At 39.7% G+C, this 20,773-nt stretch overlaps 1 protein-coding gene across 2 annotated transcripts in view; it reads right to left on the bottom strand.

Annotated features, from left to right (window-relative positions):
* Positions 1-367: 367 nt before the first annotated feature.
* LOC133448601 (SLIT-ROBO Rho GTPase-activating protein 3-like) overlaps positions 368-20,773 on the bottom strand; it is a 32,499-nt gene continuing 12,093 nt past the window's right edge. Inside the window, exons 4-22 of one of the 2 annotated variants that reach the window (XM_061727285.1) lie at positions 20,313-20,375; positions 15,684-15,875; positions 15,280-15,408; positions 14,953-15,174; positions 14,743-14,844; positions 11,201-11,398; positions 11,018-11,102; positions 8,996-9,023; positions 8,335-8,437; positions 6,471-6,531; positions 4,824-4,901; positions 4,417-4,551; positions 4,219-4,324; positions 3,915-4,142; positions 3,050-3,123; positions 2,756-2,936; positions 1,807-1,953; positions 1,402-1,717; positions 368-1,269 (exon numbers count right to left, since the gene is read on the bottom strand). In XM_061727285.1, coding sequence (XP_061583269.1) covers positions 811-1,269; positions 1,402-1,717; positions 1,807-1,953; positions 2,756-2,936; positions 3,050-3,123; positions 3,915-4,142; positions 4,219-4,324; positions 4,417-4,551; positions 4,824-4,901; positions 6,471-6,531; positions 8,335-8,437; positions 8,996-9,023; positions 11,018-11,102; positions 11,201-11,398; positions 14,743-14,844; positions 14,953-15,174; positions 15,280-15,408; positions 15,684-15,875; positions 20,313-20,375 — 2,907 coding nt within the window. In that variant the 3' untranslated portion in view covers positions 368-810. Of the gene's footprint in view, positions 1,270-1,401; positions 1,718-1,806; positions 1,954-2,755; positions 2,937-3,049; positions 3,124-3,914; positions 4,143-4,218; positions 4,325-4,416; positions 4,552-4,823; positions 4,902-6,470; positions 6,532-6,898; positions 6,930-8,334; positions 8,438-8,995; positions 9,024-11,017; positions 11,103-11,200; positions 11,399-14,742; positions 14,845-14,952; positions 15,175-15,279; positions 15,409-15,683; positions 15,876-20,312; positions 20,376-20,773 lie in introns of both variants that reach the window. The other variant, XM_061727286.1, reaches the window with a different exon arrangement.

Below are 20,773 nucleotides of genomic sequence, written 5' to 3'. Positions count from 1 at the left end.
TTATTGTAGGAAACCGTGTTGTGAGAACGTGCGCACCTCACTTATTCCTCAGACCCTGTATACAGATTTCAGCCTTGTATGATGAAGTTTCAATGAAACAAAAGGAATAAGAATTGATGATAAAATGAAATAAAGGTTCTTGCTTTTTCATAGAATAAAGGCTTTTGTTTGATATAGTTTTTTGTTTTTAATTACATGCACTCATTTAAATGTGGCTTCAAAGTTGTTGCATCTGTAGATATAGAAAATGCACAAAGATGACGCTGTGGTGGTGGTGGAAGACCTTGCTAATTCAACATTATCAAACAAGTATTTAGGGAGTGAGTTTTATTAGTTTGCTTTTTAGGGTTCCTTTTTCTTTTTTGTATCTCTGCAGCAACCTTTGTTCTGGACCTCCTCCAGTCATGATTCCAAAGTGAAGATCACTAAATAAAATTCACATTTACTTCAATTTGCTGCCATCGTCATGCCTATAAAACTGTGCTGGGGATTATGTTTTTATATGCAAATGTTAAATTAGGGAGTGTTGACATCCGTTCATGACTAAAGATGTGAGTAGAAATTCCAAGTTTGTGCACATGCTTACAATTTCACCACAATTTATAAAACATATAAAACAGATACACGCACAAGTCTATAAATCTGGCAAAAACACATTTCTGCCTTTATGAATGCACACGGTTTTATGCATCAGGCCCCGGATGTTTCTGTTTGTTTTCCAATTAACAGGACGTGTAAAGGTGCGATGGTAATCACAGTCAGTCAGTTCCCGCAGTAGTCTTCAGCTCGTTGGCTGCTGACTGATGGGAGCTACATATTACCTTGTTTGTCGGAAGAGGAGGAGGAAGTGGATAGTGATGGGGAGGGCGCTTTGGGAAACATCCGTTCAGTGGGGGTGATGCCTGGGCTGCCCAGGCCAGAGGAACTAGAGCTGCTGGAGCGATGCGGTCCCTGTCCAATCACAGGGGCCGGCCGGACAGGTCTGACGGGCGGAGGCCTTAAAGGTGCACTCGGTCTACGCCCTGACAGAGAGGGTTTAAAGGTGGTCATGGTCTCCGAGGAGGAGCTGCTGCTGCTACGTCGCTGGACTGCATCTGGGTCTCGGATCACCATGGTGTGCAGAGGGCTAGCCGACATATCCTGGGCTCCGCCGGGGTGTTTGAGGGGCTCCAAAGTGTCGAGAACGACATCGGGAGCGTGTTTGGCTACATTCTGCCTCTCAAGCTCACGCAGTTCGTGCAGAGCTGTATTCATTGTTTTTTCTATGTCCTGACAAACAAACAAAGAGGGAAAAACATTTTAGATCAGATTTGACATTTGGAAACGCGGATCAAAACAGCCACGCAAGGTGGAATTATATTCCTGATGTGTAGTAACAGACCAACTAGACACAATACTCACCTCAGCGAGTGCCTCGGCCTCCAGAGCTTTGTGGTCCCCTAAACTTCCATGCCGAATGGTGCTTGGAGACGATCGTTGGGAGTGGCTATCGACAAAAGCCTTCCTGTCGGGGTGGCTGATGCAGCCAGCGCTGCCGAACGTGGTGAGACGCCGCTTCTCCGGACTGTCTGCCTGGAGCCGACTGAGAGCTACTTTGTGTGGGCTGCAGGGTCGAGGCATCACCCTGGGGGGCTGATCGGCGGCTCTGGTGGGGCTGAGACTGTCCTCACCATTCCTGTGACGTGGGACTACAGCTCCATCTGACCGCACCCTCACCCTAAGAGAAGTTAAGAAATTAGATTCACACCTGGAATAAAAGCTAATTTCTTGGCTCTGAATACGTGTTTTAGTCTTAGTACACCTCACCTTCCTAGCGCTGCTCCAAAACGGCTCTCAGATGTGTGCTCACAAGGGGACTGATGCTCATTCCTGGAAGAGCTTCTTTCGTTGTGGTGCGGTCCGCTGCTGGTCTCGCTGTCGGTCCTCTGAATGCTGTCTGAGAATGCATCATCCCTGATAGACATAAAGCAGTGATGACTAGGAATGGGCGATATTTTACCGTTCACGATATACCGTCAAAAAAATTCCTCGCGATAAGAATTTGTCATCTTGCAGTAAAAACGATAAATTCCCGTTGATGATGTTTTTGTGTAAAGCTGATTTATGGTTCTGCGTTAAATCCACACACAACGTACGGGAAGGAAGGAAGGAAGGGAGGAAGGAAGGAAGGAAGGAAGGAAGGAAGGAAGGAAGGAAGGAAGGAAGGAAGGAAGGAAGGAAGGAAGGAAGGAAGGAAGGAAGGAAGGAAGGAAGGAAGGAAGGAAGGAAGGAAGGAAGGAAGGAAGGAAGGAAGGAAGGAAGGAAAGGGGAGAAGGAAGGGAGAAAACAAGGAAAGGAGGAAGGATGGGAGAAAAGCGGAAGGGAAGAAGGAAGGAAGGAAAGAAATGAGCCAGAAAGAAAGAAAGAAAGAAAGAAAGAAAGAAAGAAAGAAAGAAAGAAAGAAAGAAAGAAAGAAAGAAAGAAAGAAAGAAAGAAAGAAAGAAAGAAGGATAAATTCCCGTTGATGACGTTTTTGTCATTGTCAATTGATATTTTTTTCATCGTCATTTTTATCATTATCGGGATAAATGCCAGAAATTATCGTGATACATTTTTTAGTCCATACCGCCCATCCCTAGTGATGACTCTTGATTAATGGCTTGTGTCTCTCTTTGTGATCTCTCCTTAAACTCCTAATAGTCACATGTGACCATGAACAAAATACAGGCTGCCTGAATGGATAAAATGGCTTATCATTTAATTCAATCATACTTACATGTCTTGCACCACTATGTACTGGTGTGGGATGAGCCCATCCACACCGTTGTGTCTACCCTCCCACCAGTCCTCAGAAGCTCGCAGGTAAAGCAGCAGGGAGGCTCCTTTCTTAAAGGACAGCTCCCTTTGACTTCGGCCCACGTAGTCAAATTTGGCGATGGCCTCAATCTGCTCCAACTCTGTAACACAAAGAATATGACGGAATCTAATTTAAAAGCCAATTATTTCCCCCCTGTAAGCTCCAAAAGCCACAGGTGCGATCTGGTCCGTGGATGACTATTTTGAGGCTCACCTTCGTCACTCGTGTTCGGTCCAGTGCCATTGTCTATCTCATCAAGCGCTCCTGGCTCACTGTGAGGGCTTTCACTGCACAGAAAAGCAAGAATGAAAAAAATTAATTGATTAATAAAAAGGTGGAAAAAAAACTTCATGAATCCAGTCATTTTTGTTTTAATATAAAATCTCTACATAAATTAGTTTTAGGTTATTAGTTTCACTCAGTTCCTCCTTCAGCCTCCATGGACAAATTTCTTTTTTTGCGATCGACCTATCAAGAGACGTCTCGTGTCACGGAAAGCACAATTGCAGATATGTAGTTACTGACACCTTATTGGCACATCAGCAACACACACATACATCTGTCCATCCGATAGTCCATTTGACAATCCTTTAGGCTGGACTTGAAGAACAAATCTGATGCATGCAGTTTGAATTAATGTTTCTGTTTTATGTACAAAATGAAATAAAACAAATGGAGACGAAACCCTAAACGTATCCTAAATAAAAAGCTAGATTCAGAGCCATATTTTACATCCAAATTGTTAAACAGTTGGATACATCAAGTTAAGAACCAAAATTAACAAGTAAAAGGTGTTTTTTTATTTTTTTTATTTCTGCAGTGAACTAATTTGAGACATGAACTATTAAAGATATGAATGTTGTTTAAATATTAAGGCATAAGATAAGAAATATGGTTAAACAAATAAATAAACTCCTGCTTAGTACTGTCACTCAACACAGAATTAAGACCTAATTGGCACTAAAGACAACATGTCCTTAACTGACTGAGACTTCTCCATCTGCTGCAAACAGGAACAGCTGGAAAACATGTTCAAACTGTACGATGGCACATTTTGGACAGGTTTCCTCAAACTCACCAGTATTCTTCCCCTCCTGCCATGCACTTTTCATAAACTGGTCCCTCCAGCTCTCGCAGGGTTGGGAAGATGGCCTCATGCTGGATGATAATTGTCTTAATGACCTCATTGACATGTGCTTGGCAGGACACAGGATCTTGCTCATCTGGTATGGGCATCAGTGTCGGGCCAAAGCAGATAGCCAGGTTGTAGGGGTCCATCATGTTCTCATCACTATACTGAGAAAGACTAGGAGGGACAGAGGCGATAAGTATCGCAGCATCGACATTGCAACCTTTTTTAATTCTGTTGCGATGAGACTTACTGGTTTAAAAAGGCAAACAGATATCTCATGACGATGATGACCGGCCGCTGAAGAGTCGCAATTATCTTCTGGATATGATGAGCTCTTTCAGCGAGAGAGTCCATTTCTGAAAAGAAGAAGAAGAAAAAGATGTTGCAAGAAGTGCACTGAAAAAACACTAAAATATATTTCACACATTGTTTTTCTGTAATGTCTCACTGGTGGTGGATATGATCTCGAGGAAATGCTCTTTAGGGAACAGTGGGTTTTCCAGGCCACGGAAGTAGAGCTTAAGGACGCCTGCCACGGAGTTGATGTCATGATCAGCCTGATCATCCATCAGTGGGTCCTCTCCTGCAGATTGACCAGACTCTTAGTCCACTCATTACTCATTCATTACATACATACTACTTTTTGCTTGCATTTGGACATGCAGTTACATTTGTGGCTCTTATGTTTTATGCATTAAGTGGTTTATATGTCCATTAAAGCCATGCATGTCACACATTTGGCTCTTTGTTGGCACTTTAGAGCCCTAAAGTGCAAAAGCAGCTGTGGCTTTTCAGGTGGGCAGAATGCAATTTAAAATCAATCAAGAGTAGATGGCTAGGTAGCCCGGGACTAACCTCTTTCAAATGCGTTCTTAATATCATTGACTTCGACCTGTGATCCTGGAACCCGAAATATACCTTGCTGCTGAAGCCCTGTGGACAGAGAAACTTGCTGAAGTAAGGCAGAGAGAAAAGCAGCAATGAAAAGTACACTGGCATTAAAAAAGATACCAGCTGCTGTTCTGCTGCGCTAATGGGCATATTTAGTGATTTAAACCATATAACCAAACAGCTAATGAAACAGACTTCAAGATCGTAAGCAAATACAAAAGCAAGTAGAAATCATCCTCACAAATAAAAGTAAGGTCTGAGTGGGTGCAGTGTTCTAACAGATAAAAGACTGGATATGAAAGACATTACAGCAGTAACACAGAAATCAATCAAAGTTGCTCCTTGTTCACAAAGTTCTTGACTAGTTGGTCATTAAGACATTTTTTTACTCATAAATTGTTCTCTTATGTTTAGCCCATTGTTTTAAAGTTTAATCAAATTAAATTGTAAGTCACATTAATATTTTTGTAAGAATTCAACAAAAATGCTTTTATTAGCAATTAGCACATCTGAAAAATTCTTCTGCAAGATTAAAATGATCTACAGAGGAAACATTTTTTACATTAATTATTGCGTTGGCATTTGCATATAAACGGTTGTCCATTAAGTTGGATTTTTTTTTTGTTCATGAAATGGTTGTGAATAAAACAAATTAAAATAGATGGGGTTTTTTTTAAAGAATAAATGCTAATCACCACCAGATCAAATAAATGTAAAATTAATATTGTTTCCTTCTTTTAATTATGAGAGCCCTTTAAGTGGGCCAGTTGTTTGTGTAACTTTGTATCTGTGAATTTTGATGGAATTTTTTTTATATATAAATACGTAACCTAAAGAACATATACTGTATTTTCTGGACTATAGGCCGCACCTGTATATAAGCCGCATCCGCTCTATTTTTAAAAAAGTAATAAAAAAAAGATATACAAGCCGCACCTGTATATAAGCCGCACACGCTCTATTTAAAAAAAAAAGATATGCAAAACGCAGATATTTATGTTGTTAGATTAGATATTTACTACATGTACAGAATGATTTTGAACTGTAAATGATGTACATGTTTGTACCTAAATAGATCTTTCCTAACAGTGTATTTTAACACGGCAGCGACTTTGCTGATTAAAACAGGACAGAACCAAGAGAAAATAACCGGTATTTATTTATCTATTTATCTGTTTGAAATCTGCTTCTACTTCTATCTGCTAAAGAAGAAGTAGCGTATTCTTCCTTGCATTTATTTTGTCTTAGTTTTTATTCTAATTCCAGTTAGCGCTCCCCCTAGCGGTGGAAGAAAAATCCACAGAATAGCCGCACCTTTGTATAAGCCGCATGGTTCAAAACCTATGAAAAAAGTAGCGGCTTATAGTCCAGAAAATACGGTACTATTTTTGTTCTTTCCTTTATGTATGCTCCACAGTTTCTTGTGCATTCAATGCCCAAAGTCGAGGCTGATAGTAATTTTATTTTCCAGAATACACTGCCTCTGAACTGTTTTAGCGCAACCTTTGGATAATATTATGAAGGACAAGACATGAATTTCTGCCAAAACATCTCAGCTTGAAGACTTATTCACCAAAAAGAAAGGAGGAGTTTGTAAAAATCGGTACACACCATACAGATTGATGTACCGAACGCAGCTCTCAACCACCACTGGTATTGTCTGTCCTGAATCCTGCAGAATCAGATCATAATAATTGTAAACACAACAAACAAACAAACAAACAAACAAAAACAAAAAAAGAAAGTAATAAAAGACAAACACAGCCATGCTAGTAAGGTGTTATTATTAGAAGCGTATGGAAGAACTTCCCAAAGGATTGAGAGGACATTGTTAATAAAATTAATGCTTACATAACCAATGTTAACTGTACACAACAGAAATGGTCCATAAAGTCATACTAGTGTTAGCACAACCGGGAAGTACAGTACCATTAATGTTGTGTTTTTTTACAGAAACGCCAACAGGACAGAGGCACAGAAATGTTGGTTAGCATACTGAACGAAGTGTGACGATCCCGCCTGGCTATAAGACAGAGTACCTGACTCCTGGCACGGACATTCCGTCTTCCCCTGGGCAGAGAGCAGTAAGGCACGTAGACAAAGGAAGAGAGGCGACAACAACCACAACAGGTTAGTGGGAGAGACAGATCTTACAGAGACAAAGAGAGAAAGACAAGGTCTAGCCTGTGAGGAGACCTGAAGCATCAGTGCCTTGTGAGGCATGAAACACGAGAACATGGCCTCAGGGTGAAGGGGGTGGGAGGAAGGGTACTACCCCAAATACACGAGGGTGAGGGATTTACTGCGTAGTTTCACCAGAATACACGGAAAAGATACGCGTGTCTCAAACGTATGTCCACATCTCCAAAATGTAACAGTGCCACAATCCATTGTTACTTATTCTGAGATGTCTTTTTGTCCTGAAGTTGTTATTTTGTGAAAAACAACATAGTGGAGCCACTGAGGAAATCCTGATTCACGAATGCTAAAATGTTTAAGCACTTAACTTGTGCATTCCTCTGTATGTTAGTAGAAAAGTGAAAGGACTGTTTAAAATATTTTGCAGAAACAGTCTTGAACATCTGGTGTCTTGCATGGACATCCACAGAGTAGCACATTCCACCATCCTTATAAGCATCTGTGGCCAAATCTAATGTTTGTCCAATGTGCAGAGGACGCAAAAAGAGTTAAGATCCTAGTGAGACACCGAGTGTGAGCCAAAACGCATGGAGACACAGTGATGTAATTCTTTTTTACAGAGAGTGGAGTAAAGAAAATACTCTGTAACCTGAATTCCTATACTGTATGTTGTGGACCAATGTAGCCATTATACTTTGTCACACTTTGACTGGGTTGAGTATACATTAGGTACATTTTTCAGGGATAAAAGTGAAAGAAATTCCCCATTTAAGGCAGAATGTAACCAAGATATCAACTATTAACAACATTTTAAATGAAGTGATATATTAATTAATTAATTATTTTCTATTTTGTATTAATTTACTTTTTTATGCATATATGTATGCGTACACACATGCATGCACGCACGCACGCACGCAGGTATACATGCATGTATTTATGTGTGCATCTATACATATGCATGTATCCGACTTATCGATATTGAATGAATGTATTGTGGGAACTTGCCTTGCTTGGCTGCGGCCAACTGTTTATTTGTAAGCCATACATAAAGTAAAATTAACTTAGTCTCTGAAAGCTGGGGGACTCAAAAGAGTTGGAATGTCAAAGCACACCTTGCAAGAGAGCTTTTGAAAATGAAAATAAAAGCTACTCCACACCACATATGACTAGTTTCCACCATCCTATCCCTCCTAAAGAGGAAGACTATGAAGACAGGGTATTTAGCAAGAAGAAAGGGTGAGTTTGAGAGTGGTCCCAGGCGAAAGGTACCCCAAGGACTGCTAGTGAGACAGTTGAACTCATGTAGAGACAAAGGGCACAGATGGGCCAGTACCTGAATGAAGGCCTCCATATTGCCGTTAAACAGCTTACGGTTAAAAATGGACTGAGGTCTACACTTCCGCATTCTCTGGGGCTTAGGGGGAAGAGTGGGGGGCCTGGGGAAATGGTGGGGGGTGTAGGGTTGGTACATGGTAAATAGAAATAACGATACAACAGGCATGACTGTAACATTCGAAATCGACACATAAATACTGCATACAATCTGTATTTGTAGACTGCATGATGACACAGAACAGTGAAATAGTCTTGATTAATAGTCTACTTTTTTGACTACTTTATTGTCTCTAATAAGAAAAACAAATATTCCTTGTAGATTAAAAAGGGTGGTCACTTTAAAGCGTTTCCATTTCTGACATTCGTAGAAAAGACAAAAAAGTAAAATATTGGATTCATTTCAAAGTTTTTGCAGGATAGTATCCATCTTATTGGTGTTTCATGTCTCCTCAAACATGTTTTCAGAGAAAAATATAAACATGATTTTGAATGTCTAATTTTAATAAAATCTATAGTTTTCCATTGGACAAATGTTGCAACGTCTATTCCCATCCATTCTCTCAAGATCAACCGTATGCCTACAATGAAGTCTCAGACACGGGAAATATTTTACACATCATCAACTAGCTCATTCATCCTTTTGTCACTGGACATCTTACCTTGTTGTTCCATAATCAGCCCTCTCCCCTAAAAGCAAAAGGCACAAAAAAATAAGAGCTTAAATTAGAATACCCTAGTTAGCGATCCCAGGAGTTAGTAGCACGGATGAGCGCTATCTGAACATACAAGACTGGCAGATGGAGACAGGAAAGGGTGTTATGGGGAAGAAAAAAAAGGCAAGGGGGGACACATCTATTCAGCCAAACTGAATGGGGTGAACATCGTAGTTGCATCTGACTCACCGCCAGGCAGGACTCATTCAGTGGTCGCCCTAGAAACGGCACAAGAGCCCCAGAAGGGGACGGCCTGTCTACTCTGTACAATGTGGAAAATGTAACTAAGGGCAACTAGAGAGGGAGGCTGTGGGAGCTTATTTATACCGAGGGATGATTTCATGATACTCGTGGCACATTACCACACACGCACACTGTACACAATCACATTTACTCATTTTTAAATCAGTAAATCAGAAATATTTGCTCTAAGAGCACACTGGGTGTGCAATACATGTAGCTATAAACAATTCTTGCGCATGTCAGAGACATTGTTTTAAAGTTAAAGCAAACACTAGCACTGACTGCGTTTACAATACATGCGGTCAATAACCCTTTTAAAACCGGAATATTAGCAATAACCCGGTTTTGCATGGCCATGTAAACACCAATAACCCCTTTGAATAACTGGAATTTGCTCATATTCCGGTTTTTAAAAACCTGAATATGACCCCTGGGTTACTCCTTTTCTAACCCGAATATTTGGTCATGTAAACGCCTAACGGGATATCCCCATCAAAAGGAACAGGAATTTGTTTTCTGCGCGTGTTCTTTTCACAAGGAATCTTGGTCTTTTGAGTCCAGGAAGTTCTTATGAACATGGCGAAACGCAAGACCAGGAGGAGACTAATCACTTCATAAATGTAATGAAAGATATGAACATTTTGTAATTTGTAGACGGTAGAAAGTACGCGATAGCGAGATTTACAAAAAGGTGAGCGAAAAGTTGTGCGAAGCAGGATTTGTACGAACGCCAGACCAGATCAAGCACCGCTGGAATATGCTGAAAAAGGCGTACTACAGGACCAAGAAACAAAACGGTACCAGCGGGTCCGATTATCCGCCGTGCTGCTGTTATTGTTGTTGTTTTGAATTTGGATACAGAAAGAAGAAGCGGAAATGACGGGAATTGCGTCATGATGTTCTCCGCGCGTCGCTTGTTTGATGGAGATATCCCAAATGATTAATTACCATGTATACGGGGATAACCCTGTTTGCTCACGAATGTAAACGGAATATTCCGAATGTTTCAGTAACCGGAATATTAGCAATAATTCGAATTTTAACTGCATGTAAACGTAGTCACTGTTTAAATTTAAAAAACTAATGAACACAGAAAAATATATTGAATTTTCTCTAACTTCTGGATGGGGTTAATTTTTATTAAATATGAAGGATATATAACTTCAGGAGATTTATACAAGAACACTTACAAAAAACACTTTTGAAGCATTTAGTTTAATGTTTATTCATCACTGACTTGACCTTTTGGATCCAAGAGTGACCATTTATAAACATATTTGCATAAGAAGGTAAAAATGAAGAGTGGTACATGAAACATTAATTGGACAAAAACACATATCTTAGGGACTATCTAGTTGCCTATTGGACGTTGTATTTTTATTTTTTCAAAATGAGGTGCCACAAGCCGATCAGAAGGACGGATTTAAGGATTCAAAATTTCATTTTGAAAAATTGTTTTAAATCAATTCAATGCCACCATTTCTATGACAGACAAACAAGTCCCAGCAACATGCCTGCATGAGTTTTAAAGTAGCAACATAAAAACAAAAGAAGCTAGTCCTTCAGGCAGTTTATCATATTTTCAAATGTAGGGGAAATGTTGTAGGTTGATGATTTCAAACTTAAACTCATGCCAAACTGAGGATTTGTTCAGAAGGAATGTGCTATAAATGCTCCATATCAATAGCTGTGCATCAAGCAGAGTTAAACAGCTTTCAGTCTCACCTTCTCCAAGCGTCTGCTTCAGAAGGTCATGCTTAGCCTGCAGCTTGACAATGAGATTACTTCCATTCAAGTACTCTTTGTATTTCTGTAGATCAAATAGATTAAAAACATTAGAGCCAAATATATTTCTAGTTGTAATGTTGTTTATAGAGCTTACTGTACATGCATTGTCTCAGTACTTACAGTAAAGTAGAAACCCTCAGTTTCTTGCTGGTTGGCTCGCCTCTTACAAATGTTTGCCTTGCTCATATAGGAGTCAGAGGAAGCTGATTTGACCGACTCTGTGGACTGGCTATGCTGGAAAGCATCTGAGACATCAAAGTCCTCCACAGTGAGCATGTCTTGAATGGTCTGCATGGTGGCATCAAGAGTCTTCCTCACCTGTCACACACAGCAGACAGCAAACCCTGTTTCAACATTCAATCATTTACACAGCTATAATATCTTTGTCACAAATTACACATTAGTAAAATTACTCCATATAAAACTGCATCTCCAAAGTGTCACAAGCAATTTCGCAGCCGACAAAGCAGCATAAACTCAGATTATACTGCGAGTGGACATTCTTACAGCAGTTTGACGCGGTGTAAACGGCTTAATTCACAATTATCACTGGATGACGCATTATGACAGAAGATTCACTATGGTTCCTGCGTGTCAAGCAACCAGGAAGAATGTGCATTTCCATATTCATGTAATATACCATACAGTGACCTTTAAGTGGGCCCGAGATTCAGAGACGCCTTGTTGACTCATGCTGGGTTTGCTCCCAGTGACAGAATGGACGCAGACCCACACATCAGTGACACATTAAAAGATATGATAAAGACCGGTTGTTTGTTGTTAATATATTAGTTTGGCAGAAGTAAGTATGAATACTACTCTACTAATTCATTGTTAATGGGAATGCTTAAGGATAAACCAATTCTGGAAAGGTGTATTACATTGTATTGCTCATAGTTGGTATGTAAGTACCGTTGCAAGCCAAAATATGTTTACTGGGAATATATCCAGAACTTTGTTGTCTCTCAGCAGCAATCACTGCTCATTGACTTTGGACTCTTACAAGCCAGGAAAATAATCGCACTATTGTGGAAAGGTATGGACAAACCTTCGATTGGAATGTGCACAAAAGAACTGATGTCATGTCTCACTTTGGAGAGACTAACATATATTGTTAAGAAGAAAAATAATTTTGTTAATTTGTGGAGACCTTAAATAGATTATCTGGAAACTCACAACGTTGAATTTAACTTGCACTTCTGTGATCTTTGTATTTATCATTGTTTTATTTAATTATTATGAATTACTTTAAATTAATTATTGTGGCAGATCAAAACATTGATGCATAACAAAAAAAATGGCTTTACAAAGTAATTTATTTATTTTCTAACAGACTTGAACAGAGTCAGTCCTAGCCATTTACTTCCACTTGGCAAGAACATTCGCCAGCCTCTCGGTCGCAGTCGTGCGCATGCGCGGGTGCTCTCCTCTAGTCTAGTTTGGGGAAGAGCGTTGCTGTGGCAACATCGTTGCTGTGGCAACATCGTTGCTGCTAACGTTCCCTTTGGCTGCGCTCGGGACTGGGTGCTCTGCGTTTATGTGGCTAAACCTGAGCTATTTCGGTGGTAAGCACAGTCCTTTCCACAAAGAACACATACCCCTCTACCTTTATTAATGGTGCCGTCGGGGCGTTTTAGAAATGTAAATCCCCCATTCACTGACCGACAACTTTCACATGCTCCTCACTTCTATTCTCCGCTACTTACCGCCCCCTCCATGCCTGTCCAGCTACACTGGGAGCCTACCAGCATATGCTAAACACACCCAAACACACTGACAGTCAATCAATGTCCACTTCAAGGTGGGACTGACCATTGTTTTCAACCCCACAACTCAAGCACAAGAGGCCCACTGCAAAACACAGATTTCATAATAAAGGCAACTCGCAAACAGAAAAAGTAAAGTTAGAGATTAAAAATAGATTAAGAGATTAAAAAACATAACATGCTATATGGCTGTAATTAATCAATGCTCTAATTTGACACCCATAATTCTTATATCGATATAGTCTTCTCAATAAGTTCCTAAAACAAACAAAAAAAAAAAGCAAGCAAATATTTAACAAGGCTCTGTTCTTACGTGCGTACTTTTCTCCCTTTACATACTCCCCCTAGGTGAAATGACAGAGGATATAATTTCCCTGCTATGCAGATGATCTGAACTCTAAAGGTTCTAAAAGAACACCTGCTTCAGTGAACCTGTTTGACTCAGAACAGAAATTTGAGAAACACATTCATTAATTCAGTTGCTTAGGGATGTTTTTTTCAGCTTAAAGCAACTCCCAAACTTATATTTTTAACAGGGATAAACTTTGTGCTACTGTGTGTTAAGAAAGTTTTATATATGCTTTTTAATCAGACTTGACTATTGTAATGCCCTTTATATTGCATCAAAAAGTCTTCTCTTGCTCGTTTGCAGTCGGTCCAAAATGCTGCAGCCAGACTACTTAAAAGTACCAAAAAAAAGGGCAGATATTACCCTCAATAGGTGCAGCTCTCCACTGGCTTCCAGTGAAGCTGTGCATCAAGTAGCCCTGAATGTTTTTAAGGTGCTAAATGGTCTTGCTCTGCCATACATAATGGACATGTGGTGCATGTATAATTCATCACAGGCCCTCAGATCAGAATCTCAGGCACTCTTGGATGTTCCACACCCACGTCTTAGCCAGAGAGGAGACTGTGCAGTCAGTTCATACTTTAATGCACCTAGGCTCTAGAGAGGACTGCCAAATGAGCTTAAGCTTGCATAATCACAAAGTATTTTTGAAACCATGTTTAAAAACCAGCTTTTCCAGCTATATGACAGTTAAAAACTCTGACATAAACAACTCTGTTACCTGGGGGCAACCTAAATCTAAAAATATGTCATTCGATAAGCGGTTCAGATTAGTAGACTTTAGTTAGTATCATCACCGACCCAGATCATAACAGTCTCTCCATCTTAATTCCTACCAAACTCTGCATCATCCTGCATCTGCTGTACTTTCAATGTCTGTAAGAAAAACTTCTCATACACATTTTAATCAGACTTCAGGAAATTGTGTCAACCTCTGAAAAAAGGGTATACAATTTCCTCCTTACAAGAAAATGCTGGGTATTTTAATTAGAGAGCTTTAAAGCATCAGGACATGGAGAGTCTAATAGCCTTTTTAATCTTTTTTTTACTTTAAAAGTGCACTTTGGTTCATAACAGATGACCAACCTTAAACACACAAGCTACGCTCTCCGATGATAAGCATCTTTGAATAATCTTTCCGTTTTGCAACATGTGGTAACACTTGACTGATAGTTGAACGTTATAACAGTCATTTCCTGGCATGGTTGAAACGCAAGCAACAAAGACGTGTCACCAGTTACGCAGCAGTATGAAGTTCTTGTTTTCACCAATACCAACACAGATAACCTCAACTTTTATAACTCACTAGTAAAATTAATGCACATTCTCATTATCACATTAGTGTTGTTTTGGTGGCCAGCAAAGGCCCAGCATCTAAGTTAGGCACTACATTTTTCTTTTTACTGCATCATCCATGTATATAATTCAGCATACCTATCCATCTGTTTATTTCTTGCGCTGTAAAGAATTGAAAGGCGCCTGTGTCATTTTGAAATTACTTCTTAACATAGTCTACACTTCAGATTTGTGTGCACAGAACCTCTCACCTCTTCGTTTTCTATCTTCAAGGTGGCGAGGCGAGACTGCAGCTGGTGGTAACGCATTAAGAGCTCTGTCTGGACAGGCTGCTGTGCACTCACTTGACAAACCTGAAATATAAATAATTACAAAAAAAACAAAACAAGATCATTAACAAAGAGGAAAGCCAACATAACGAAAACTAATACTGACTGGTACATTACTGGTGAAGGACTCACCTCATCCCCCATGTGTGGCTGATAGTCAAACCGTGCTGGTGGACAGAAGATCTGGCTGTGTGTGTCCATGAACTTCAGCTTGTCTCCTCTGATGTCCAAGGAGTCTACCGCTCCCTCCAGTATGTCTAAACCCTCGTGGCGAGAGGTTTCCAGACTATATTCTGCAGACAGGTACGTCCTCATGCAGCGCGCCAGGCTCGCATGATACCCCAAGTCACAACACTGAGGACAATATGTAGCAATTTTAAATCAAAATCATTAAAGATCTTTTGTTAAAGCTGGGGGAAAAAAAGGAGCAGGCCATCATTTTGACTGGATTTCACTCACATCTATCATGTCTGAGACATCGTGGATGTAGTATTTGGCCACGAGGGCATTAGTAGCTGCCAGATTGAGAAGATAGTCGTTTCGGGCCTTCGTGCACTTCAGCTTGTTTTCAGAGTACTTGGCTTGTCTCTGGGGAGGGAAAGGGAAGAGAAAGTCCCGTTGATGCAGGATGTTCAATGTTTTCCTAATGTACTCAAAGAAAGCATTACTTCATTAAATTGATTTCATCTCATGTGACATGTCAATATATCTGAGTGCACAGCACAATTTAGCCGGTTCTAGTATCCGTTTCTGCACACCGAAAAATGGCCAAATCCAAGTATTTTATTACAAATGCATTCAGAGATGATTCGCCTCTGGACAGACGTCCTAATCACGTGTGGGTGTGTCAAACCAAAACAGACCTTTTCCTTTAATTTTTCCATCTTCTTTACAGAACTTCGCCGCTGTGGACGTTCATCGTGACCGTAACGCAGCAGGCTGGTGCTGATGTCGTTAGCCTTGCCGATATGCTTCTCTTCCTGTTTCTCTGCCTCCTTCAGCTTGCTCTCAGCACTGAGGCTCTCGGTGTGGTACATGTGGTACGTCTTCATCACCTGGGACAGCATAGAGACAAGTCTTGTAATAACTCCAAACAGGAGCAGTGGATTGACAGCGTTACTTTTAAACATGGTTCTCCTTGAACATCCTAACACGGACTGGCTACAATTTCTTTCCCTTTATTTAGCTGACACAGATTTACTTGCCATCAGTACAATCAAAAAAATAAAAGTTGGTACCCAGGCAAAGAGTTCATATAGTATACTAGTTACGTGGATGATTCTAAATCAATAGATTAAATTGTGACTGCTAAGTGTGTCTGGATTGGGTATGAAAAAAAAGAAAAAAGAAAAAAGAAATCAACCAAAGGATTTGTGTTTGCAAGCAATAATGGATTGTGGCTCACCACAACACAACGACTGTCTGCCAAGGTTTTTGAGTGGATCCCTGGCATCATTATCTGGATTTGTTTAAATTCTGTCAATTTAACAATGTTGCCAAGTGAAGCAACTCCAAAAAACAGAAGATACACGTCTTAGAAAGCTTACTAATTTTTTTAGATGGAGTTTATAATATAGGATGGAAATATTGTTGACATCATTCAAATTGATTATAAATGTTTTTCTAAATCTAAAGACAAAATAGTTGCGTTACTATTTTCTTTTTAATTGATATCTAACGGTGAAATTTAGAAATGTTATAGTTTTGAAAAAGAATTTGATACGTTGAAAATATGAAACAAGTAGCTCTTGAAAAATGTTGGGGCAGTGGTAAGGAGAGACTGGAGGAGTTGTCTGAAGTAATAAAGAAGACTTTCAAATACTCCAGAGACTCTTCAGAATCATAGATGAGACGTCAGCAGTCTGTGACTGATCACATGGCCGAAAGAATAACATATGGTTCCATAAAATTTGAAAGTATCTGCAGATGTCATTATTTATGGTCACTGAAATCTTCAGAAGAATCAGATTTTTTGGCTCAGGGAGGGGAAACAGACACAGAAGCAGAAATCACTTCATAGACTGAATTTCACGATACACGAAATTACACGATGAATTCAAAATGGTCGACTTCCTGTTCAGTTTCGGCCATGGCGCCAAGAGACTTTTCTTTAAGTTGCGACATGATACAGGTGTGTACCAATTTTCGTGCATGTACGTCAAACCGTAATGTGGGGCTTGAGGCACAAAGTTTTCTAGGGGGCGCTGTTGAGCCATTTTGCCACGCCCATTTATGCAAACCATTAAATATCAAATTTTTCGCCAGGCCTGGCTTGCGTGCAAAATTTGGTGACTTTTAAGGCACGTTTAGGGGGGCAAAAAGGCCCTCATTTCGTAGAAAGAAAGAAAGAAAGAAAGAAAGAAAGAAAGAAAGAAAGAAAGAAAGAAAGAAAGAAAGAAAGAAAGAAAGAAAGAAAGAAAGAAAGAAAGAAAGAAAGAAAGAAAGAAAGAAAGAAAGAAAGAAAGAAAGAAAGAAAGAAATCACTCCAGCCTTCTCATTTTAGAAAGATTGCGGAAAAAGGAGAAACTTGGTCTGATCATTTAAGTCCTTTTGGATATGTACTGTAACTTGTCGCTTATCATCATCAGACAGTCTAAAAACCAGCATTCTTGAGAATATACGGATGCTGTAATGCTCACACTGACTTGCACATTTGTGAAAACACCATTATTGCTAAATCATATTCACAGGGATTTAGAAAAATGTATCCAGATGACATAATTTTCGAGACGATGTCAAAACCACATTCTGCATCTATTACAGCAGTTCCCCTTTGTAGCAGCGAAAACCGACTTAACTACAGTCCACACGGCCCGGCCACCAACTTAAACCATTTTGGAAACTGTAAAACAATGAGCTCAACAAAAGGAAGCCCTGTACGTCTGAACATTTCTCTTTAAAAATGGTCTCCAGCAGCTGGTAATTCAACACAGAATTAAAAACCCTTGGCCCAACTTTTTTTTTTTTTATGTGTTACTGGTGTCATATTTTACTTTAGCATATGCTTTTTAACCTTTTTTCTGTTTCAACATTGATCTCATGTCTTAGAACCATTTTCAGGGTTTAAATCACATGGAAGTCAGTGCAGTCTGTTATCATTTACCATTTCACACAATATTTTTGGAAAGAGGGCTTTCATGCCCGAGTTTTTGTTATAGTTCAATTCAACTTTGTCTATATGGCGCTGGATCACTAAAAATGTTATCTTGAGGCATCTCAAAAAAGTTGCCTTGCTAAGGAAACAAACAGATTGCGCTAAGACTTTTCTTCGATACCATCCCCCCGTCCAGAGCAAGTATAAGGCGACAGTGGAAAGAAAGTTAGAAGCCTCTGGCAGAGCCAGACTCAGGAAGGGCTGCCCGCCAATTCGACTGGTTGGCGGTTAATTAGAAATACTTCTCTCAAGATTACCAGTTCTAGATAAACTAATTGGAAAACTAATTTAGTGAGCTCTGTAATGACTCAATTTTGATAATAACCTTAAAAAGGTGAGTTCCAATCAAAAAGGAAAAAAGCCTGTCATTTGCCATTTTTCTCCAATGCACTCCACATTAGCTTGATGTACTGTATATGTTCATGTATTATGTAGTTGTTTATCCATCTATACACACTTGTTCCTATTTAGGGTCCATCGCAGGACCACATGCAGACAAACCATAGTGGTTCAATGACGGGTCATTCACTGGTTATAACTACAGCATTACAATATGTTGAAGTGTACCAATTAGTTTCATATGAACCATTCATCTTAGATAAAAGCATTAAGGAGTGTAGCTTACTCATCATGCCATCATTTCATTAAACAAGTTTCTTCTCATTATTAATGGGACAACATGTTCATTCTTAACATGTAACCCCTGAATTAACGGAACAGTTATACAACATCTGCCTCGCTAATACAGACTCAAGTTCTGGTTTCCTAGCAACCCAGCCTGAAATGGACGAGCAAAGGACAGCGAGATCGATCAGCAGGGAAGGAAGGAGGTTACAAAGTGACAGCTTGCAACCACATGAAACAGTATCCAAGTCCATTTCTGCTAAAAGAAAAAGAAAAATAGTAAAATAAAATCAGCAGCACGACCGTATTCAGACCTGGCAGCCTGAAGAAAAACATTACTTAACATAGAACTGATAAAATAACCAAACTATCCTTGTACTTTTAGCGACAGAACTTTCCATAACACCAAGTCCAGCTTTCAGTGTGTGTGTGTGTGTGTGTGTGTGTGTGTGTGTGTGTGTGTGTGTGTGTGTGTGTGTGTGTGTGTGTGTGTGTGTTGTAGACAATCATTTAATAATTCATGGGGGGGGGGGTCAATATCAGTATAGCAGTAATGTCGCTTGCGTTGTATAACATTACATACGAGTTTATTTCTCATGTGGCTTATGTCATCCCCAGTTCTTCTGCCTCAGATTTATTTGGGATGGCCTGTGCTTTCACAAATTTTAAACACTATTTCAACATGAGTGTAACATTAATGCAGCTTTTCACTTTTAAATGCTCAGCAGCCTTTCGTTTGTAACCATCTTATTTATTTTATACGTAAAAGACAGTTTCTGCAAATAAAATAGGGATCTTTTTAATATGTAGATATAGACTTAAAGCAGCTTGTAAAATATTAAAGTAAATCAAACATGCAAAGGCAGTAAGCAAAAGGTAAAGGTTTACAATCAGCTAAATACAAACATTAAAATGCAAAAGACAACATTTAATTGTCTAATGAATAGTACAGAGTATCCCTGAGTTATTTTGTAGCAATTTCAGGATAAAAAAAAGCCCTTTAATAATCTGTTGGATATTGAGTTTCTTCTTGCCTAAAGATGTTTACACAGTTGCTTTGGTGAATTCTGGTCCGTTTCATTTTAAATAGTTTTCAGACTGATTTAAATTATATGTTAACTTGTGACATGTTGGATCATGGCATCACTAAAAAAAAATATTAGAGTCAAATTGCAGCTCTCTGGCGTGTTCATTGTACAGTGTCCAAAATACACCAGATGGTATTTCTGCAAAAGTTCATTTATTTTTCCAGTGAAATAAAGAGATGCAGAAAGACTGAAGACAGATATTTTCTTCCATTTTAAATATGTGCTTCGTGTTTTGTTTAGAGGCAGGGTTAGGGTTACACATGCAGCCTGTCACCGGTGTGACAATATATGCCAGTTACCGTGCCGCAGAACTGTCTAACAACGCGATGCGCTGGCTGAAAATGTTCCAGCAGCACTGAAGCAAAGACTGCTGATCCTGCTTGAAGCTCTGCTCATGCCCCAAATTCTCTCCTTCAAATTATGTAAAATTCACATCAGGATGAAGATTTTTTTATTTATTTTTTTTTGCAACCTCGGCAGAAAGAAGCTTTAACATGTCAAAAGTCTCCTCTCCCCTGCTTCACAGGTTACAGGTTGTGGATTGAAGCTTTAGGAACAGCCAGGTTGGCACGGCGCTGAAACAGAGATGCGAGGTTGGAAAAAGATGCTGGTATTCTGGTACTCACGGTGTAGAGCTCATTGGTGACTTTCACTAACTCTTCGTGCATCTGCACACCGATGTCTTTACTCTGTAAAAGAGAAAAGCGTGATAATAATATCACATTTAAAAAAACCAACAAGGACAGGTTTTTTTTGTTTGTTTTTTAAACAGCTTTGCCTTCACACATACAAACAAACCTTCAAGACCATGTGCCAGTTTTATTTTGTTTGTGAAGGATGTCAGCAGGTTTCCAAATGGTGTCATTGCTCTAGGCAGGCAAAAAAACATTTCCCATGGCACGGAGTCACTCACTTCAGCTCGCTCACAGAGAATAAGGGGAGGAATTGGACTTGTCCCATAACATGGCTTTGGTTCAGCCCAGTTGAGTCCTGAAACCCTGCTGGTGTGTACACACATAGCAGCGCTTGCTCAATCTATCCTGCTTTTTGTTTTTCTGGGGGGGTGGGGGGTTTTGTCACCTCTAAG

This window comes from Cololabis saira, chromosome 8 (genome assembly GCF_033807715.1).
Source record: "Cololabis saira isolate AMF1-May2022 chromosome 8, fColSai1.1, whole genome shotgun sequence".
NCBI lineage: Eukaryota > Metazoa > Chordata > Actinopteri > Beloniformes > Belonidae > Cololabis > Cololabis saira.
This window is presented reverse-complemented; position numbering and strand designations above follow the sequence as displayed.